We start from the raw sequence: 23532 nt of genomic DNA on the forward strand, positions 1-23532 counted from the left end.
AGAAAAGGAGACAAATTCTGCAATCTGCTTCACTGAACTGCGAAGTGTGTGATGGGGCCTTTAATGAGCTGCTGTGAAGCCATTCACATGGCAGATCCTTTCCAAGAAATAACTTCAATTTGTTTCCTTCCTCATATCCAGCAAAAGTCTGGATACAAGTGTGAATAACTGTATGGAGAGCATACAGATGACCCATTCCTTTGTATAGAAAGTAGGTCAGTGATTGCCAAACCTAACTGAATACTAGAGACAAAGGTTTGGTGGGTAGCACAAGGATAGAGTACTTGCCTAAATTTCAGGAGACGTCTAAGGAGCTCCTTCTATTTTTGTGTTCAAATATTCACAAGTTATACTTCCAGAATTAGTGATTGACTAGATCCTATTATATCATTTTAAAAAGGAATTGAGAGCTGCACATTATGCTCCATACCTGTTATTTCAGCCTGGGCTACAGAGTGAGACCATGCCTCTTCACCCACCCCCCAAAAAATCAGGTGAACTTGATCTAAATTCAGGCTGAAAACTACTGGATTGGGTTTTATCTTAGGTTGAACTCGACCATTAAAAATAAGTGTAGAGTGCTCACCTGAGGTGAAGAGCTCAGGGACAGCACCCAGGCCCAGAGTTCAAGCCCCATGACTGACAAAAAAGCAGGGTGGGGGTTGGAGGTGTGGCTCAGATGGTAGAGAACCAGCCAGTGAGTGAAAGCATCAGATAATCAGATACCAAGTTTGAGTCCCAGTCTTGGGAAAAAATAAATACTCATGACTAGAGGGATTATTTTTAGCATGCTTATTACAACCCTGAAGGAGATTCCTACCTGATTACCTATACCAATGTTTTTCAAACATTTCAGACCATGTTCCACCAAAAGATGTATGCTTTACATTACCATATGTGCACCTTGATACTTGTTTTAAAATCTCTTGCTAGTTTCAACCCATTAAATTACTTATTTTCTATAAAATGAGTTGGGCTCAAGTTACATTTAAGAACAGCAGTTACATTGCTGGGTGCCAATGGCTACTCAGGAAGCTGAGATGTAGGAATCATCATTTGAAGCCAGCTACAGCATAAAAGTCCATGAAACTCTATCTCCCTCCAATTAACCACCAAAAAAAAAAAAAAAAGGCCAGAAATGGAACTTTGTCTCAAGTGATGCCTTGAATGCAAAAGCTAAGAGACAACCCGTATGTCCTTAAGTTCAAGCCCCAGTACTAGCACACATGCACGTGCACGCGCGCACACACACACACACACACACACACACACGAACAAGAGTTACAAGACTTTTTTTCTGGAAACTGTTAGGTTGTTAAAAAGAGGTAGCTGAGTAAGAAGTACATCATGCACGTGGTATTCAGGTAAGGGGTAGGTTTATTCAGTAGACCTGCTGGGACCAGGCCAGGTTGGTACTCCATGAGGCTGGCAAAGAGGGCATCTGGCCCTGGGCTAGGCCTTATCTAGGGTAGGGATGGGGAAAGGTGTGGCCAGGTAAAGGGAGGTGAGACCAGGTAAGAGGAGGTGGGACCAGGTGGGAGAAAGGTGTGACCACATCAGATCCAGATGTGACCTCATCGGATGCAGATGTGACCTCTTCCAGGTATCCCAGTTGCCTAGGTAACACAGATACTAGGTGGGATCTGCTCGCCATCCAGAGTATACCTTACAGAAACTAACCCTGGTTCCTCTGACAAGGCAAGCGGGACATCTGGTTACAGATGACTGCACATTACCAAGTATCTGACTCAAGCCAAACCAACAAGCATTCCAGGAAATTGGAATTGAGCTAAAAGATTTCAGTTCTTCTCTAGGTAGCCATCATCAAACATGGTTAACATAGAAAATCAGAAGCTGCCCACCCACATTTTTTCCTCCATATGTCCTAGAGAAATGTAGAAAACCCAGCTGCAAAGAAAAAATGGAAAAAGAATAGGAAGGATGAAAAAAATCTAGGGGAAAAGCTGTAAGAGTTTAGAGAGTCTCCCATAGCTAGTCACAAAATGTTCTGAAGTAAGTTGTGTCCCTGCCTGTGAAGTCCATTTCCAAATCCTTATCATAATCTTTTTGCTTAGCCAGTTAAGTAGGCGAACTTCTGTTGTTGCAATCAATGTTAACCTAACTATATTAGTTTTATTAGAATATCCTAACAAATTCCCAAAACTTGGTGAGTTAAACAATACAAATGTACTTTCTTGGAATTCTGTAGGTGAAAAATCCAATGTGAGTCCCCACTGGGCTACAATCAATATTAGCAGGGATATGTTCCTTTTTGGAGGCCTCAAAATTTGTTTCTTTGCTTTTTCCAGCTTGTAGTGGGTACTCAGAGTCCTTGGCTCATGGCCTTTTCCTCAATCGTAAAGCCAGCAACATACCATCTTTCTGATTATGCTTCCAAAGCTAAGTTATCCTCTGTCTAGCTGAGGAACATTCTAGGCTTTAATGATCCATATGATTGGACTAGACCTCCCCAAAATATGCAAGATTTCTCCCCATCTCAAGGTCCTTAATTCCATTAATCATATCTTTAAAGTACCTTTAACCCACTACATAACATTGACAAGCCCCAAGGATTGAGAATTGAACTTTATGGGGAGAAAGGCCCTAACACACTGGCACAATTGCTCAGTGCTCCATATGGGAAAGTTTATGCAAGACTTATTTCATTTCTACTAATGGATCCTTCATCCACTTGAAAATTGATATGACTTATCCCTATGAAGAAAAGGTGACATTGACCTAGATGCACTGTATCCTGAACTGTTTTGTTGAATGGCAATTCAACAACTACTTACAATTTAAAAAATAAATAAGAAAGCACAAGCTGGGAGCTGGTGGCTCATGCCTGTAATCCTAGCTACTCAGGGGACTGAGATTTGAAGATCAAGGTTCAAAGCCAGCCCAGGCAGGAAAGTTCATTAGACTCTTGTCTTCAATAAACCACCAGAAAACCAGAAGTGGTGCTGTGGCTCAAGTGGTAGATCACACGCCTTCACTGAAGAGCTAGGGGACAGCACCCAGGCCCAGAGTTCAAGCTCTATGACAGACAAAAAGAAAAAAGAAAAAGAAAGAAAGACAGAAAGCATACTATGAGACTGATTATATATTGGTTTAACCTTGACTCTCAGGAAGATACACCTCAAGTTTACAACTCAACTTTAATAATTTTGTGAAATTCTATGGTTTGCATATCTGCATTATAACATTGTCCTGTTCTCTCTTCCATTTTCCGTCTGTCTTAAATTTATCCATTTGCTTTTTCATTGTATTATTATAAGCTATTTAAAATATTTTGCACTTACTGTTGCCTTTGCATGTACTGTACTGTCCTCAGAGAGGCACAAGCACGGTTTGTTTTTTTTCCTGATAATTCGAATTCAGCTCACTTGCCACCTCCTCAAAGAAGTCCTCCCTGACTTTCCTATTGTTTTTTGTCTGAGACTGGGACTCAAACTCAGTATCTTTCTAAAGCATTTCCTATTCTATCTTTTCTTAGAAAACTTAACACCATCTTTTCCCTTCTTCCCTCACCAGAGACAAATGGTAAGACATTAGGGAACTAGCAATGTGGTTGACTACTTGTTTTCATTGTCTGGAAATTAGTAACTTTTTTATTTTTTAAAGTGGCACTTGCAAAAAAAAAAGTATTGATAGAAAAATTAGAGGGAAATGAGGAGAAAGAGAGGGAATAAATGAAGGAAGGTAAGGAGGAAAAGTAAAGGAGGAGGGAGAGAAGATTTTAAACAGCATGGTAAAATATAGATGGATAGGTAAATAGGTGAGTTGACAGACTCACAAATAGACAAATATTCATTTCCAGTGTGCAAATGTCACTAACATTTATAGAGAGGACGAAACAAATCTACACAAGAAAGTTAAATACACTCAACTCCCTACAATATACACAAAGAGAGCCCAGGTTTTCTTAGGGAATCCTTGATGCTGTGCCTTAGACGGAATTCAATATTATGTCTGACATCATCATTGCTCTGGGGCATAACAGATTGCAACATTATGACCATTAGCATGACAAATTCTAGACACTGCCAAGGAACTTGGTTTATTCCAGGGTCATTACTACACAACAATCTTCTCTCATTCAATTTGTATAATTATTATTATCACTACTGATAAGTATTATACGCTGTTTACTCTATGGCAATACAATCAAACTGCTTGACATTTAGGGACACAGACATCAGAATTGAGGTTTGTCAATATAACAAAAATAGAAGCAATTAGTGCAATTTGTTGCAGAGTTTGTTGATCAACTTGGGAGTAGAGAAGGACTCTGGTTTTCTTAAGTCAAGAAATTCAATAGAGTGGCGCTGTAGCTCAAGTGGTAGAGTGCTCACCTTGAGCTGAAGAGCTGAGGGACAGCACCCAGGCCCAGAGTTCAAGCCCCACGACCGACAAAAAAAAAAAAAAAAAAGTTATTTGGGGCTGGGAAGGTGGCTCAGTGGTAGAGCGCTTGCCTTGCAAGCCTGAGGCCCTGGGTTCGATTCCTCAGCACCACATAAGCAAAAGAAAAAAGCCGGAAGTGGTGCTGTGGCTCAAGTGGTAGAGTGCTAGCCTTGAGTTGAAGAGCTGAGGGACAGCGCCCAGGCCCAGAGTTCAGGCCCCACGACTGGACCCAAAAAAAAAGAAAAAAAAAAAAGAAATTCAATAGGGCAATATTTTGAGGGCCTCTGGTCTGAGATGGGAAATACTCATTATTCTCAGATTCTCATCTGTGAATAGCTCCCTTATCTGTTGTTTTCTTTAGCCCCTAGTTCTGTCTTCTAAGAGGTTCTTCCCCTTTCAGCGTGTCTGCTGGTATGAGTAGAAGAATAAGCCTGTCTGGGGGGTGAACAGCTTTCTCAACCCCTTATCCATCATTCTCTATTATAGCTCAGAAATCCAAGGTCCATTTGAAGTCTTAGTATTGTTCTGGTTAGTCTAAGGTCATCATTCTTCTGGAAACAAAACACATTAAAAATTCACATTATACTTCTATTTGCTTGAACATAGCCAAAAGCTTTGATATACTTTAGTTTTGAGAACCAGTTCTCATGACCTCTTTCTCTTTCCCTTTCCCCCCAGGTTTTGGTAGGATAGGCACATTCTTAGAATCTTTTCCTTCAATTGTACCCAGTGAAAAGTTTTAATAGGCAGTATACTCCTAATTTTACATTTTCCCTGAAATTCTTTAATCCACTTAAAATTTTAACAAAGAATAGTATGTCCATGGGTTTTAATTTTATCCTAGTGTGAATGCTGAATTTTAATTATCTTCAATATTCAAAGACTTTCTCAACTTCTTCTTTCAGCCTTCAGTGTCAAAGAGCATCAAAGATCTCACTCAGAATGATTTCCTGACCATTCATCTCCACCCCTTAGGATTCAAGAGTTCACACCATAAATATATTTAACACTTGAATCCCACAGAATTAAACTGATTATTCAGTCCAACAAAGAACTCCAGATTTGAAAGAAAAAGCAATTGCCTCTTCAAATCCTTAACTCCCTATATTTTTGGATTTCTTTTTCATTCTTGCCTAAAAACAAGGAAATTCTTTTCTGAACTCACTTCTTGAATTTCCTTGGTAAACAGAATGTTAACCAAGATGTTACCAATGATCTGTTTTCTAACCTCTTACTCAGTTCTGAAATACATTAAGTATATGACCTCCAAGCTTCACCAAATGTTTTTCTACTGCATAACATGAATCACAAACTTTCTAGTCACCAATATCAACTTTTCTGCTACTTACCCAAGCCAAAGCCTTGAATCTTATGTTTTTGCTATGTCTTTTTTTTCCCCCCAAAGAGAAGCAAGTTTCTTTGAATGTTGGTTAGTTTATGCTGTACTAATAAATGACCCACAATTCTCACTGGCTTAACTTAATGCAACAAGAGTTCTTGCTGATGCAAAGATTTGCTATAGGCTGGGAAGGTGGCTCAGTGGTAGAGCGCTTGCCTTGCATGCCAGAGGCCCTGGGTTCGATTCCTCAGCACCACATAAGCAAAAAGAAGAAAAAAGCCGGAAGTGGTGCTGTGGCTCAAGTGGTAGAGCGCTAGCCTTGAGCTGAAGAGCTGAGGGACAGCGCCCAGGCCCAGAGTTCAGGCCCCACAACCGGACCCAAAAAAAAAAAAAAAGATCTGCTATAGATATGGGCAATGGCCCATTGTATCTATTCTCCATATATCAATGTTGCATATCAGACTGCTTAAAGATTAAGCACCTTTGTGCCAATATATGTCCTCAGAACCACCTCAACAGAATAAAATGAAGAATTGAAGAACCAAGCAGTGGCTCTTAAGACTTTCATCTAGAAATGACTTACATGATTAAAAAATATTATTACCTACATAACTTTTATTCACACTTCAGGAGCTAATCACGTGTCAAACACAACGAAAATAAAGGAAGGAAGTATAAATACTGGAAGGAAAATTTGTACCTGGTCCTCTGCTGCCCTTTCTGATCTCTGCCTTTTGTTCTGTTCTGTAGATTCACTAGAACATATCTATTTCATGTTATGTTTCCTAGTTAGAGCATTTTGTTCCGCAGTTTATATCTGTGATATAAACTCACTTTTGGACAGTCTCAGCCATTATTTCTTCAAATATTCCTCTCCTTCATTCTCCATTGCCTAAATATATGCTAAAAGATATTTCACCCTACATATCTCCCATTCTCATCTGTGGTTCATCATTGCTCCAGATTCTTATTGTGGCTTATTTCAGTTAGTTCTTTTTAGTAATTTATTTCCTACTTTGTTGAAGTTAGTATGTAGAAACTCTAAGGCTGTGATACTTTCTTCCTGAGAGGATCTTCCCAACAGCATAACTGTGTTCCTGTCTGGAGGAAGGGAGAGGAGGAAAAAAATTCATAGAAAACATGTCCTAAGATGTATGCATCAGTACTTCTCAGAATTGATTGGCTAGAAATTATTCTAAAGACAACATCTAAGCTGGGAAAAGTGAGGGAAGGGATTATTAAAATTAAGAGAATAATGGATACCAACAATAATTACTGATTTCTGCTATAAGTGGAAAGCATCTTTTAGGAACTGATTACGTGTTCTCATTTCCCAAGCCAAATCCTGTGCAAAGCTTTCAGGATTCACATCTATAGAACAGGTCTTCGCACCCTCTGCATAGCTCCAGGGTCCATAGATGAATTCTTTCCAGAGAGCCATGCATTCTTACTGTAGGAGCTCTATACCACATATCACAAAAAAAATGTTAAGACCAAGTATGAATTTGTGAAATTTATGTAATCACTTAATCACAATAAATATTATTTTAAAAAAGACCAAGTATGGTACTATGCCTGGGATCCTACCTACTTGGGAGACAGATTGGCAGGATCACAGTCTGAGGTCAGCCTGGGATAAAACAGTTTATGAAATCATATCTCAGCAGAAAAAGCTAGGCCTGGTAGTGTGCCAGCTACATACAGGAAGTCTGAATGGGAGAATCAAGGTCTAGGCTAGCCCAGGGAGAAAGCAGGACCTAAGAAAGTAACCAGAGAAAAAAGGGTTGGAAGCATGGCTCAAAACAGCAGAGTACCTACCTATCTAGTAAGTATGAAGCCCCAAGTTCAAATTCCATTGCTGCCAAAATAGACAGAGAGAGGGAGAGAGAGAAGGAGGAGGACGAAAAGGAAGAGGAGGAAAGGAAGAAAATGTACCTACAGTCTATAATAACTCTGTTACTGCAAGTTTTTAAAACTGGATTTAGTAACTTTGCTTCTGATGCTATTTAACTAGGAATTATTTAATTTGCACTAGGCTTGGAGTTCTTAATGAGCTTAACATAATTGTATAGTTCATAGACATTTAATTAGGCATTTTTATATATAGTTTGCCATTTTTAATTTTAATGTTTTTAGGACTTTTTTTTTATCAGTCCTGGGGCTTGAACTCAGTGCCTGAGTGTTGTCCCTGAGCTTCTTTTGCTGAAGGTTAGCACTCTACCACTGGAGCCACAGTGCCACTTCTGGCTTTTTCTGTTTGTGTGGTGGTGAGGAATTGAACCTAGGGTTTCATGCATGCTAGGCAAGCACTCTACCACTAAGCCACATTCCCAGCCCTTTTAGGACTTTCTTATTTTATTTTTTTCCATCATGGGGCCTGAACTCTGGACCTGGGCGCTGTCCCTCAGATCTTCAGCTCAAGACTAGCACTCTACCACTTGAGCCACAGTGCCACTTCCGATTTTTTGGTGGTTAAATGAAGATAAGAGTCTCTGGAACTTTCCTGCCCAGCTGGCTTTGAACCACAATCCTCAGATCTCAGCCTCCTGAGTAGCTAAGATTACAGGTGAGCCACTAGTGCCCAGCTTAGGACTTATTTTTGTAGGGCCTTTAAAGCTTTATGCCTTGGATACTATGCCTGTAGTGTCTAGGGGATAGAATAATCCACAGGCCAGGTGAGGAAGAGATCCTGCTGCAGAACTATCTGCAAGGGGAGGACTCTCTCCGGGAGTGGGTCCTGTTAGGAGCTTGCCATGGAACCCTGAAGAGTAAGGAGAAGAGATACTATGTTCTAGGGACCTAGAAAACAACTACTTCTACTTTAAAATCAGCAAGGACAAAGAACAACAGAAAGTCGGAAAAGGCAAGTTTCAAGCACCTGGGTCAGTCTGGGAACGAATAGGAGAGTCAGTGAAGATTTATTTCAAACATTAAAACATATGGGCATTGGGTGCTGGTGGCTCACACCTGTAATCCTAGATACTCAGGGCTGAGATCTGAGGATTCTTGCCCAGGCAAGAAAGTCCATGAAACTCTTATCTCCAATTAACTACCAAAAAAAGAAAGTCCAGAAGTGGTACTGTAGCTCAGGTGGTAGAGTGCTAGCCTTCAGCAGAAAAGCTCAGGGACAGAACCCAGACCCTGAGTTTAAGCTCCAAGAAAGGCAAACACATACACTCTCTCTCTCCTCTCTCTCTCTCTCTCTCTCTCTCTCTCTCTCTCTCTTTCTCTCTTATCTTTCCTTAAAACACAATCTTCCAGCCGGGCACCAGTGGCTCATGCCTGTAATCCTAGCTACTCAGGAGGGCTGAGATCTGACTTTTACGCCAGTCCAGTTCTAAGCCAGCGTGGGTAGGAAAGTTCTATGAGACTATTTTTGGGGGAGGGGGGTCAGGTCGTGGGGCCTGAACTCTGGGCCGCCTGGGCGCTGTCCCTCAGCTCTTCAGCTCTGTTCTTCAGCTAGCGCTCTACCACTTGAGCCACAGCGCCACTTCCAGCTTTTTTCTTTTTGCTTATGTGGTGCTAAGGAATCAAACCCTGGGCCTCAAGCATGCAAGGCAAACGCTCTACCACTGAGCCACCTTCCCAGCCCCTCTATGAGACTCTTAATCTCCAATTAACCACCAGGAAACCAGAAGTGGTGCTGTGGCTCAAGTGGTAGAGTTCTTGCCTTCAGCTGAAGAGCACAGGGACAGCGCCCAAGCTCAAAGGTCAAGACTCATGACCCACAAAAAAACAAAAAACAAAAAACAAAAAAAACCCCACAAACTTGGCTTTGTCTCACACCACATTTCTTAGTTTCTTTCCCCTTTTCCTAGCTGCTGATATAAGACGATGAGGAACAATATGTTAAGGGAATCTGGAGATGGCTATAGACTGTTGTGTGACATTAAGACATATAGAAAGCCTCCAACAGATCACAAGATGTGTGAATCCAGAGCTGAGAAGTGTGAGTCCATAACTTTATCAGGAATTTATTAACCAGATCTTTAGAGGATTAAGCTCAGAGCTACGCAGACAGAAACAGTTCCTGAAGTCATATACAGAATTGTATATTCTTCAGCAGACTGAAGAAATTATCATTGCCATCAGGCACTGGGTACTTCAATTTGTTCTGCTGTTACTGCTGCCATGGAAACCCACCTCCTCACCACTAACATCTCCACAAAGAAGACTTTGCTAGACCTATATCCTGGTCTCAAAGGATGCTAAGAATTCAAAATTCTAGTGTATTTAGCTTTTGTAGTGTCAAGTATGTCATGTCACCTAAGAAGTAGGGAATTCATGGAAAATAGAAATGGGTTCACACTGCACTCCAAATTAACAAATATTCTTTATGTAACTCACATGCTCCTCCCCCAAAGCTAGAAAATGCTTGTGCAGAGTAAACAGAGAGGACAGCTAGCAGAAGGTAACTGGAGAACCTTCTTGAAGTGTTTGGAACTTGGCAGTTGTAGGTATTCATAAGATGCCTTTCCCCTAACTCTACTTCAGATTTGTCGCCTATATTTTGAAGAACAAACTGTATCCATGCAGTAAGAAACAGCTTTGTTCTTCCCCAGAGAGAAGGGCTTCCTTACCTTGTGTTCTTTCTGAGGTTGGAATCCAGTCAAAAAGGCCGTGCAGCCTGCAGCCGGTGGCTCATACCTGTAATCCTAGCTACTCAGGAGATCTGAGGATCACAGATCAAAGCCAGCCTGGGCAGGAAAGTCCATGAGATTCTTATCTCCAATAAACCATCAGAAAACTGGAAGTGGTGTTGTGGCTCAGGTGGTAGAGCATGTGCCTTGAGCAGAAGAGTGCAGGAATAGCACCCAAGCCCAGCGTTCAAGCCCCACAACTGACAACAACAAAAAAAAAGAGCCATGCAGACGGCTCAACAATTTTCACTGAAACACTCTAGGACACAATTGCTGGTCAAGAAAAGTGCTATTTTTTATTTGTTCTTGAATGTGTAGGTCCATTTAAAATCAACTATGCTTTCTCTTATAATATTCCTCCCTAATATTTCTCCTTCATGCCCCTAACCACTTTGGGTCCAATGACCATTCTAGAAAAGGCCTAGGAGGAACTCATCCTAGACATCCAAGAAGGGTACAGCTTGAGGAATGGGCATATGGCTCAAGAAGCAGCACCACGACAAGGACATTCCTCAAAGCAGCTCAATTTGGCCTATGAGTCCTTTTCCTTGTCCTGATCAGGACTCCTCTAGCTGTGTCTCAACCCCAGAGTGCTCTTGTCCCTTTGTATCCTGAGTTTTATAGTTAGAATCAAAGTTATCATCTTTACAGCTAGAGAGTCTCTGAAATATCCCTGTTCTCAGCAACTCCCACTCCAACTTTACAGAGGAGGAAACTACCCAAGGTCATACAACCCATAATTGGCAAAGCCAAAATTGAGGTATCCAAACTCTCAAATCAGTTATCTTTCCACCAAGCAGCCAACATCTTCCTCCAACTCTAGTAAAATCTAAAGCAAGTAAGCAGGGATGATCAGAAGAGGTAAGAAATACCCAACTGAAGGGATGCACGCAGATCCTAGCAAACTCAGGCAAAATATGAAACACAGCACTTCCCAGTTTCCCCTCTATTGGAATCTTATCAGTGGTAGACACCCACCAGACAGGACTCTCATCCTGGATGTAGTACTGAACCATCCATGGAAACATACTTTACATAATCCTGGGCTCCTACTAAACTCGGGTAGGTTCCAACCGGTATGGGATCATAGTAATGAGCTGCCTTCTTGCCTGATAACCTAGTTTAGCCAGACTGCAATTTAAAATTTAAAATCCAATCCATACTCTTAAACTGATTTAGATGGGCTAAGATTGCTCTGTGCTGTACTGGGAGAGACAAAGGGAAGAACTCACAGATTCTTTCCTTGCAGCAGTTACTTATAACATACTTGGTATGAGGATAACTGAGTTCAAGAGAAGGAAGGGATTCAACAAAAATAGATACAGAGGGCATAGGTCAGTAGCAATTATGACTCTTCATGCCTACCCAACACCTGGAGAGGAGAAACTATAGACAACTAAAGACACAACTCCCTGTCTATGCCTGGGTGAAGGAATGTAGCCTGTATGGCTAGAAAGAATGTGAATAATCCAGACTTGTGGTATACTAAAACACAAATGAAAAGAGTGTTTAATGGATGAAATGGTAGAGGGAATGAACTCTGTGGAGAATTCAAGGTAGTTGAGGACTGAAAAGCATTTCTTTAATTTGGCAACTGCATAGTCAGTGATGGCATTGAAAATAAAAATAGTCAGCCCGGGCGCTGGTGGCTCATGCCTGTAATCCTAGCTATTTAGAAGGCTAATATCTGAGGATCACGGTTCAAAGCCAGCCCGTGCAAGGAAGTCCATGTGACTCTTATCTCCAATGAACCACCAGAAAAACCAGAAGTGATGCTATGGCTCAAAGTGGTAGAGCACTAGCCTTGAGCTGAAGAGCTCAGGGACAACTCCCAGGCCCAGAGTTCAAGCCCTATAACCGCTCCCCCACCAATATAATAATAATAGTCAGACACAATATAATAATAATAGTCAGATTATAGGCTCCTGCCTATAATCCTAAACAGGAAGTTGAGATGTGAAGATTACAGTTCAAAGCTAACTCAGGCAGAAACTTCTGTGAGACCCTTATCTCCAGCTAACCACCAAAGGCCAGAAATGGAGCTGTGCCTCAAACAGTACAGTGCTGGCCTTGAGCACAAAAGGTCAGGGGCAGCACCCAGGAGCTAAGTTCAAGCCCTAAGACTGAGACACCGCCCCCCACTAAAAAAAAAAAAAAGCTACAGAGGACTGAAAAAAAAAAACAAGCAAAATGATTATTTTTAAAAAGAACCTTGGCAAAGGAAAAAGGATAAGGGACAATTGCCTAAGCTTTAAATCAGGAGAACTTGGTTGTTTATAAAGATTGTATGGGGTAAACAATGGAGGATGAGGACCCAGGAAGTGGAGGCAGCAGAGTCAGTGAGGTCACAAACCCCTCATTTATTGTGCCTTGGAGGGGAAATAGCAAAATTCAAGAAACAGAGGGAGAAGGAGAGGAATGTATAGACACAGCTCAACAGGAGGAGAGTGGAGCCCTGAACAGGGATCTCTGCTTTAGGATCTCTGTTCTGTGAAATACACAATAAGGTCAGGTATATGCTGAGAGGAAGGACATGGATGAGAAAGAAGAGTAACAAGTTAAAGAATTGCCAGTCAATGCTGAGACTGTCAACTATGAATTTGTCATGCTTAGCGGCCGGGAAGAGGGAGCAAAAAACAGACTAAGGCAAAAACTGAAAATTTGGTAATTTCACAAGCTGAAGAGAATGGGAAAGTTCAGGATACTGAAGAGATTGTCAGTGTGTGATAAGCCTTAAATTCAGGCTAGGGAGAAGAAATCCAGGAGAAGGCTGAAAGTCTAGGAGAAGAAAGAGGGACAAGGTCATGGAAATGGATAGGCCTAAAGGAGCATGGAATTTCCAGAGCAGTGAGTGGGGCAGAGGGCAAAGAGGAAAGACAGGAGGGGCGTACTCAAGAATAACAAAGGAGTGCAAGAGGTTACCCATAGTATGAGAGAGGGAATGGGGAAGGGCACAAGAAAAACAGGAGGGGCCTACATCTTAAGACTCACAGCCAAAAATGGGTCCAGGAAACCAAACACATCAGATTGATATCAGGACTCTGACATGGAGCAGAGCATAAGGAGCACCTGGTGGCTGCCAACCACTACCTGAGACAAGCTGGGTTTCTCAGATACAACCATGCTTGTACTCAGGAAGGGTCAATACACCCATCTTCTGTGGAAGACACTTTGCAAGTTCACTGTGCACCAATTTTTGCTCCAAAATTCCATCAACTGAAACCACTCTACTGTCTTTCTTAGCACAGCCAAGAATCATTTTCTCTTCTAAGATTGTATGCTATACTCTAAGAAGCCAGAACTTACTATATTTCTATTGCATGACTTTGTCAAAGGCTAAAAAAGCTAAACTGACTTCAAAGTGGGACCATATGGGAACAAGTTAATGAGAATCTGCATTAACAAAGAGCTTAAGAGCAAGGCAGATACTTGGCAAACAGGGGTTCATGTATGTCCTGTTTCATTTTTTTAAATTTCTAAAAAGTCATTTTCTGTTTTTTGCATGCAAAAACAAAATCATAACTAAAAGTATTGGCCATAGGTATTTGGAAAAGCCAGGGGATGAACAATGTCGTAGGATAACCAGTGTAAGGAAGGTGTGATGGCCTAAGGCCTCAAACCTTTGTAGGAAAAGACACCCAACTTCCCACCCCTGTATACTCAGGTGCCTAAAGGAAGCCTATCAACATGCAGGATCTCTACAATGGGAAAGGAATATGGGGCTCTCTACCACATTGCCAAGATCCCAAGCCAGGAACTTTATTGATAGAAGAAAAACAAGGTTTTGTTTTTGTCCAGGCATTTCTCATTAAAATGTGGTCTACAGCTGATTCTGGGAAAAGAGCTCAATCATGTTTAAGACTACTATCCCACATTGACCAAACACCATATAGCTCACTCAGAGGTAGTAGGAATTTGGGCCACACAAAGGAAAGATGGTTAAGAGCAGGAATTACTAGGGGAAGTACAGGAAGATCTTTGCCAAACCAGTTTTTTTTTTTTAATGCAAAGATGATACTTTCAGGGATCATTTCTACTGTTCAGAAAGATTTAAGAATTGAGAAGGAAATGACCAGAGCCAAACCAGAAAGTCATATCAGCCCCAAAGAGCAAGGACTAAGGCCAAAGACTACCTGACCAGTAGTGCATTGAAGACTTAGTGCCTAAAAGTAGATAGTGAAATTATGGAAACCCATCTACTTAAAAAAGCTTATAATATGCAGCTGAAAAACCATCAAGTCAATGGGCAAAGTTGGCTATGAAGAAAGATGATGTTAACCCTAATGAAGAACAAAATGAGTGGTACAATTGACTCAAGAAGAGGGAAGAAATGCTTTCTAGTTAAGATACAATTTCTCGTTAGCAAAGACCCTACAAACAAGAACTTCCTTAAACTGTATCATAAAACTATAACCTGAGACTCTTCCAAAGTTAGTCATGCCATGTCAGGACTAGGAAGAACTATCTCAAGACCAGGCCACTGAAATGGCAGGTCTATAGCTTCTCTAACAATATTACTAAGAGATCCCTCCTCATCCAGGCCATTGCTTGGGAAGTCTCTGACCCCAGGAACTATCCATTCCACTTGCTCACAAACATTCAGCACAGAACATGAAGATCCACCTGAGATGCAAACTGGAGCTCCTTTTACCATGGCTTCTTTTTCCTGTGTTCTCCAAGAACTAAGGCCCTAAAGTTACTTCAAGTTCACCAAAGGACACTGGCTCCTCACCTTTCAATTTCAGCCTTCTCAACCTTTGACAAAACTTCCTCTAGGACTGCCTAGGCCTGTTGCTGTGTCCTTCTCCAATCTCCAGAAACAAAAAAGTGCCATGGAGTACTGGATTTTTCTAGGCTGTGGACAACCTAGACGCAGGCTAGTAGAAGGACTCACTTTTGATCTTTGGCTGTGTGAACATGAAGAGGTGGAAAAATAGAATCTCTATGCAGGAGGAGAGACCCAGCAGAGTAAGCTGGTTCTGGGTCACTCTCCTTACCCAGCAAACTCTGTGCCAGAGGCAGACAGCAGCTGCCTCACAGTTCTCCCAAGCAGGGATTAGGATCCTTGGGATCAGGATCCAGAAATCTGGATGGAGATGATGAAGGTGTGGCCACTGACAAGCACAACAGTCACTTCAAGGAAGGCAAGTTAAGAAACCAAAGTAGTGCTATGGACCCAAAGTAAGTGGCACAGTGGCAGATTTTGAAGTTGGTATCTTCTTGATGCAAGTGAAATCTGAGCCAGAAGATGTAAGTGGTCTCAGCAGAGTCTCCCACCTCAGACAAGAATGCATGCCATCCAGAACACTTTCCCAGCAGCCACCTAAGTAAACCTCAGAAAAGGGAGTCAGAAAAACAAATACCCTGAAAACCGTTTAAAACCCGAATAGGCATCAACTGAGACCTGTGGCCTCTAGATGCCTCTATTATTCTGCCAGTGGCAGGTACCTCTGTCACAACAGGACAAGCAAAGGCAAACAGTGACAGTCTTTGGCTGTTCTGGGCTAGGGATCACAGGCCTTCCATAGGTCCACATATGTCCAAACTTTACTCCCTTCTTGCACCCACTTCTGAGCCAGGAGGATTCAGACATATGTACTACTCCTGAGTCCTGGACACTAAGAGGTGAGAAAGGTCTGCTTTCCTCAGCAGACAGAATTCACCGAGGAAACCAGGTGCTCCTGAGCCCAACCAGGTATGGTCTTGTCAAGTGGACCCTACACATCTGATTACTCTGGCAATAAGGAAGACCTCCCTCTTTCCTATTTATTACTGAAATCTTCTCTGTAGTGGATGCACTATGGCTCCCAAACAAATGCTGTAGATGCAAATGGTGAAGAAGAGCACTACATAGCTCGACAAGACTCATTTCACATCCACATTCGGAAGAGAGTAAGCTGAAGGATGAGGAAGAATGGTCAACAAGATGGGACACCAGCCACCAGAGTCAGTCTCCTTCTAGCTCTCATACTTGCGAGATGCTGTTGGCCACGCGAAATGATATTTTCTTTGCTTTTTCATTCTCCTGAGAGGAAAAAAAAGAAAAAATATATTTATGAAATTAGAATAACCAAATGTAGGATTTATTAACATAAAAAGGTAAGGATCAAGACTGGGATTCTCCAGAGTCAGTGTTTTGTTCTACCCCTTGAATGCAACAGTAAAGCCCACTGAAGTCACTAAGTATCATAAATAACTAGTAATGGCTGGTCACACTTTGGCACAGTAGACTTGACAATACATTTCACTGAAATTTAACAGGATCAAACTGAGGTTTCAGGTCTACACATGTGGAACCAGCCAAAAGGCCACAGAAGTTCTATTACAATCACTCCCTCTCTTTCCAAAAAAGATTCCTTCATTTTCCCCCTTTAACCTAAAAGATCAAGCACTAAAACTAGGTACTTCTCTTCTTATGGATGTCACAACCATTGGACAGTGTAGTATAACCAGCACTGGCTAGAGTAAGGACATCATTTCTCACCCTGATTCTGCTGCTAATTTTCTAGGTAACCCTAAACAAGTACCTCTCTTCAGCGGTAACCAGAGTTGATGATTCCTGTAATGCCCTATATTCCTTCTAAGCTAAGAGAATGGAAGTGAGGGTTCACTGTCACTAGTAGCTATCTAAGAAGCTCCACTTCAAGTTTCTCTGTACCTATGATTCCAGTGCCCCCTGCTGCCTGATCACCTACCCACCAGCTATCAACCCAACTGGCAGCAACTCTTTACCATATGTCGTCGCCGCCTCTTGGGTTGGATGCCTTCCTGCATGTAGGGGGGCCATGGGAAGCCCTGGGAGATGGAACATCCACTCTCACTTGACACTTCCTCAGAGTCTGAGTCTTCCTGCCTTGGTTGGGCAAACAGTTTCTCTGGGTAGATCTCCTTCAACCAGCCTTCAAAGAACACTTCCAGGCAGCGTCCAGCCTCTGCAACCTCTGAATCAGGCTGACAGGGCAGAAAAAAGGGATGATATGATCTGTTTCTACCAGCCCATCTCTTCCAGAACACTCCTATTCAATAATACAAAGACTGGATGGCCTATCCTGGGATGTCTGGAACTTGGCATAACCATTTTGGTAGCATCTATTAAAGCAGAAGTGACCTCACTAGGTACCCAAGTTGTATAGTCACTCTGTCCTCCTGAGACCATGCTAAGGCCAAATGTGGGAGAGAGTTTTTAAATACTCAGCAGAGTATATCCCAGGACTTTGCTCCAAGTTCCTCCTAGAAGCCCAGGACCAAACATACCCCCACCTTGATTCCACCCCAACCCAAATACGATAGTCTTGGGGCAAACTGGGAAATAGGAAAGAGGAAAACAGGCAAGACATACATAATTGAACTTAGCACAATTCCAGAACATGAGGCGCACATCTGATACCACTTCCTCTGGAGTAGTATAGTGAGCTGGGTCCTTTTTCTGCAGCTTCCTACGGATGATGGACAGGTCCATGGGCCTCTTGATAATCTGGTAATAATGCCGTGCCTTGAGGAAGGAGAATAGGGAAGGAGACACCAAATGAAGAAGAGGGGAGGAAAAGTGTAGGTATAGATAAGAAAGGAGAAGAGGCAGAGAATAAGGTATAAGTGAAAGACCAGAAGAAAGGCAAAGATGAATAGCAAAAATAAATAAATAAATAAAAAGAAGATAGAGAGAGCCGGGTGCTGGGGTGCTGGTGTCTCACGCCTGTAATCCTAACTATTCAGGAGGCTGAGATCTGAGGATCACAGTTCAAAGCCAGCCAAGGCAGGAAAGTTTGCATGACCCTTATCTCCAATTAACCACCAGAAAACCAGAAGTGGCACTATGGTTTAAGTGGTAGAGTGCTCGCCTTGAGCTGAAGAGCTCAGGGATAGCACCCAGGCACAGAGTTAAAGCCCCACAACCAAACAACAACAAAAAAAGATAGAGAGAAAGGAATAAAAGCAATGTGTCATTTCTAAGTTAGGCATGAGACAGTAGCTGTAGTGATAGGAAAGAGAGAAGCTGGAGTGGCTATGGCCTATCATCCACAAACTAATACCATCAATACATCCAGCGGCCATGCCCCAGGCCAACCCTTGGTATTACCATAATCCTGCCCCACAACCTAGGAACTCTAAGCCTCTGGACAGTAACAGACAGAAACAGTGAGGTCTTCCTCACCAGAGGGCTGACGGGTTCATGGAAGGGTAGGCTGAGGCTGTTGCAGCACAAGGACAGTACCAGCTTCTCACACTTCTGCAGAAACAAGGATTAGCAACAGTGTTACTTGGTTCTGGACCTAGCTCAACAAGAACTAAAGATAGTGATCCTGATTATCTGACTCTGTCCCATAGAATTCCAGCCACATACTAAGGGGGTTGAGACGTCCAGATCATAGAAAAACTGCTGTGAGAAGGAAAATCACCCAGACTTGAAACGGGTCAAGTTGTCAGGCATAGCTTAAGATAGTTTAGATCTTAAATGTCTCCCCAAATCTCACATGTTGAATTGAAAGCTTGGTCCCCAATGCAGCAGTGTTCAGAGATGGGACCTTTGGGAAATGACTGGATCGTGAGGGCTCTGACCCCATCAATGGATTAATCCATTGTGGATTCATAATTGAATGTGTTATTGGAAAGAGTGGAACCTTGAAGAGGTAGGGTGTCTAGTTGGAGAAAGCAGATCACTGTGGCATGCCCTTAAAGGGTATATTTTGTCCCTGGCACCCATTTCTGCTTTGTGGCCACCATAAGGTAAGCAGCTTTGCTCTACCCTACACATTTCCTACTAAGATTTTCTGCCTCACCATAGTCCCAGACAATAAGTAACCATGAGGATCACAGACTGAAACCCCTAAAACTATGAGCTCTCCTTCTCTTCTAAAACACAGCTTTCCTCCTTTAAGTTGATCTTAACAGTCATGGGAAGTTGACTAACACAGACAAAAGAAAGGTACCCAGAAGGGCTCTCAACCTCTGTGGACACAGGAGGTGGTCCACATAGAAAACCTCACTCCTAAAGATCCCTCCTTACCTTCTGGTCATATATGCTCAGGCCAGGAGGTGCCCGTACTCCAGGCTGGTTATAGCGGGCATTCTCACAGTCATACTCCATCTCAGGCTGTGTCAGGCTTCGGCATAAGGTACACACCCAATCTCCCCTGCATGGGCAGAGGGAGCCATATTAGGTCTCAGAACATTGGTCAGGGTACTCTTCCCTGTCCCTCTGCCCCAGAACAGGCATGAGAGGTGATGGTGTAGGAAACTAAGTTCCTAACCCTGCCTCCAAGAGAATGGCTTCCTAGCTACAAACTTAAAAGAAATTCAGTAGCTCAAGATTTAGTAACCAGGTGCTGCTGGCTCATGCCTATAATCCTAGCTACTCAGGAGGCTGAGATCTGAGGATCACAGTTCAAAGCCAGGCCAGGCAGGAATAGCCATGAGACTCTTATCTCCAATAAACCACCAGAAAACTGGAAGTGAAACTGTGGCTCAAGTGGTAGAGTGCTTGGCTTGAGCTGAAGAGCTGAAGGACAGTACCCAGGCCCAGAGTTATAACTCCAGAAAAATAGGAGTTAGGAGAGGCTAGGCAGGAGTACAGAAACAAATCTGTGTTCATAAAGAACCTAAGAACAGAGGACAATGGGAAGCAAACCAGATTTCCAACATCTACCTGTCTGTGTGTAGAAGGCACACTACTGTAGGCCTAGAGATCTCCACAAACCTGGCCTGGAACAATAATATAACCCAGGAAGGTAACTGAAAGCCAGGTGATAACCCGGGACTGACTCACCCTGGGAAGCTGAGCAAGGCTGGCACATGGCAGGAAAGGTGGTATACTTTGGGGCAGCGATCACAGCACAGCAACTCTCCCCCATTGAGACACACAGCACAGAAGTCCTCATTCTCTATTGGGGCTGGGGGACCCTTTTTGCCACCAGGAGTTCGAGAAATGAAACGTTGTTCTTCAGGAGATGTGTCTTCTATCTCTGGTGGTCGCTGTCCAGCCAGAGATGTGACAGTGACCTTTCTTCCCCCGAGACCTGGGGCCTGGATGGCATCAGGAAGGCTGTTCTGACTGACCTTGAGGAATAAATAAGTAAGCAGTTACAGCACAGTTCCAATAAGCTGCTGAGGGACAGGGGAGAGATGACAATCACTGAGCACTTGCTATTAGAACCTTCTACACCAGGACCACAAACCAGTCAAGACTCATGAATGCTGGACAGTTCATTCCTGCTGCTCCTCTCCTTTGCAGGACAAAGTCTGCAAAGCTATAACCCTCACTCCAAAAACCCAAAAGCCAGAAATCTAGCAATATCAGAGAGAAAGGAGAGGCTCCTTACACAAAGCCAAGGTTTAATCCAAGGCAGAGAAAAATTATACCTTAATGGACATGCTGGAAGACTCAGTGCCACACTCAATAACAAGCAAGAAACTCCCATCCTGCTCATTCTTCTGGGGTTTCAACTTGAACACAGGCATTTCTCCTGAGGAAGCAGCACAGATCTTGAGTCGCTCCAGTCGCACATAGGGAATCTTGGGCTCATTACTGCAAGCTCTGTGGTAAGAGAAAAACGTGTGTTTGATCAGGAGCCTTCTCTGGCTCTAACCTCTAAGTCAGGTTCATCTACAATTCTATACCTGAACTATTTAAGACATTCTCAATTCAACCCTCTACAAATCCACATCCAGCCTTCCTGATGAGCTCTACTTGGTCAGACCCTGTCATGGTAAGAGAAAAACGTGCATTTGATCAGGAGCCTTCTCTGGCTCTAACCTCTAAGTCAGGTTCATCTACAATTCTATACCTGAACTATTTAAGACATTCTCAATTCAACCCTCTACAGATCCACATCCAGCCTTCCTGATGAGCTCTACTTGGTCAGACCCTGTCAGATACTGGGAAACCTCCGGTCAAAGGAGGGAAGGGTACCCTGTGGAGTGAGGGTTACACACACAGCATATGCCTCACAATGCAGAATCAAAGACATCCTACCACAGTTAGCTCAGGCATCCAACCACATAGACCACCTAAAGGTCTAATTGAAGAGTTCAGTTTCAGGCAAACTTCTGCTTTTAGTTTAGTCATCAAAGATGCTTGCTCCCTGTGCCAATCAGGTTCAAGCAAACTTCTGCTTTTAGTTTAATCAATCAGGTTCAAGCAAACTTCTGCTTTTCGTTTGATCATTAAGGATGCTTGCTCCCTGTGCCAGCCTTGCAGGATCAGAAGTTGAGGGTGGGGAGGGAGAGGCTGGCTAAAAGTCTTTACCTGATTCTCTGCTTCTCTTTTGTATCCAGCTCTAGAGCTTCTTGTTCAAAATTCTCATACTCTAAAGTAAAAGACAAATAAACACCTGTGATATACATCCAAGACAACATGTTCTGTCATACCTTCTACTCATTTGTGAGGTTCATTCCTTTGACTACAGATGTGTAGTAATCATTCACATTAGTGACAATCCTACCATGGGTTTCCTTCCTAAGAGAGAAGAAAGGGCATTTTCTGTCAAGGGTAGAGAATCCTTTCTTCTGCCAAGGGCCATTTGGTTATTTCTAGCATCAGAATTATCAGTACAGGCAGATGGGTCCCAGGCAACAGTTGAAAAGCACACACGTCTGTCCCATCATGTACCGAATGGTATTATGGGTCTTATATGGACCAACCACCTACCAGAACATCGAAGGCTCCAAAAAAGATTCACCATCCCTGGAAGAGAAGCATACCTAACAGAGGTTTCCCACAGGTATGTTTTAGATCAGGCATCGAGGACCCAGCTTCTCACCTTCAAAATGAACTCAGAAATCACCTGTTCCCAACAGGACATCTCACCTTCTCAGAGAGGTTATTCTGAGTAGTCTACCTATTCAGCTAAGTGCTAAGATTCTAGCATTTTCTGAGAATCCAGCTCCCACTCTGTGGTCCAGAGGCTCCAGGGAGCCCTGCATAAGACAGTCTGTACAGATGGGTATCGGGCAGGGGTGGGGCAAAAAGAAGGAACATGGACCCACTGTGTATCAGGCATTATCCTTAACTGTGTTCCTTTACATGAGCAAAGAGTCCAAACTAACTACATAAAATGCAGGGTTACATTATTGTACATACTAAGAACCAATAATTTTTCGGTTGATCTTTTTAGTCAGTGTGAGGAAAAAAGGAGAAAATGTGTTTCTCTTATTTATTAAATGTCTATAAAATAGACTGATAATTGCAAAATAAACATACTTCAAATACTGAATAGAAAAGGTTGCAAATGATCAGTAGATATTCAATTCCTAATTACTCAACTAGCCCTTACCATCCACAGTAGGAAACCGCTAGTATAGCTTACTTTAAGAAGGGATTTGAGGAGCTGAGAAGAAAATCAGAGTTACCTCCAAAGGTCCAAACTCTTTCTACTATGTGACACAACACAAATTCACAGTATTGCTGGGTACAAGGAAAATTCTTACTGCTGCAAAATAATTTACAAAGTGTTTTCAATATAGCTATTTGTCCCAGTAATCTATGAAGACAGTAAAACCAGTCCTATTTGTAAAGAAAGAAACCAGCTCTTGGTCAGGTGTCTCACCCAGGACCAAATAAAAAAGAGACAGAGTTGGTATCCCAACTAAATCTGTCTGACTCCAAAGTCAGAAATGCTTTCTACCTATAATACTGTTAATGCTAGCCCTCTTGGGATGAGTTCTTCTTGGTCCCCTTCTATGAAACTTGGAGCCCTGGGACTTTTGGCATGCAGAATGTTGTAAGGAGACTACATGGACCACCCTGGCCGTGGTGAAGGAAACAGAATGGTGAAAGTCACTTCTGGAGGAGACAAGTGAATTTAACCTCAGAAAGATGCAGTGTCCCCAGGCTTTAAGCCTGTCTGTCCACTTCTGTCTCACCTGCGAGTGCTGAGTCCATTTTCTCAAGTCTTTAGCCAACATGAAAGACAATCTGCTTTACCTGAATCTCACCTTTTGTGTCCTGATACTGCTGCAAAACTGTAGAGGTGCTAACTACTGGTGCCACAGGAAGTTTTTTCACAGAGAGGTTGATTGGCTCCTCTAGTTCTGAAGAGATGGCCAAGTCTTTGGGAACATCCAAACTTGGGGCTTTGGGACCTTGTCCCAATGAATCAATGAAACGAGTGGAATCTTCACTTTCCATCTTTCAAAAGTGAAAAGTCAACAGGA

At 42.6% G+C, this 23532-nt stretch overlaps 1 protein-coding gene across 4 annotated transcripts in view; it reads right to left on the bottom strand.

The window, feature by feature from the left end:
• Nucleotides 1-4505: 4505 nt before the first annotated feature.
• Nucleotides 4506-23532, bottom strand: part of Trim66 (tripartite motif containing 66) — a 71330-nt gene continuing 52303 nt past the window's right edge. For 2 of the 4 annotated variants that reach the window (XM_070035258.1, XM_070035257.1), the window contains 10 exons: nt 23314-23506; nt 21626-21686; nt 20740-20914; nt 20147-20436; nt 19388-19514; nt 18536-18610; nt 17723-17875; nt 17116-17334; nt 16355-16408; nt 4506-4955 (listed from right to left, as the gene is read on the bottom strand). In XM_070035258.1, the coding sequence (XP_069891359.1) occupies nt 4875-4955; nt 16355-16408; nt 17116-17334; nt 17723-17875; nt 18536-18610; nt 19388-19514; nt 20147-20436; nt 20740-20914; nt 21626-21686; nt 23314-23506 (1428 nt within the window). In that variant the 3' untranslated portion in view covers nt 4506-4874. The remainder of the gene's footprint in view (nt 4956-16354; nt 16409-17115; nt 17335-17722; nt 17876-18535; nt 18611-19387; nt 19515-20146; nt 20437-20739; nt 20915-21625; nt 21687-23313; nt 23507-23532) is intronic. The other 2 variants (XM_070035259.1, XM_070035260.1) reach the window with 2 other exon arrangements.

This window comes from Dipodomys merriami, unplaced genomic scaffold (genome assembly GCF_024711535.1).
Source record: "Dipodomys merriami isolate MVZ:Mamm:240054 unplaced genomic scaffold, mDipMer1.0.p SCAF_25, whole genome shotgun sequence".
NCBI lineage: Eukaryota > Metazoa > Chordata > Mammalia > Rodentia > Heteromyidae > Dipodomys > Dipodomys merriami.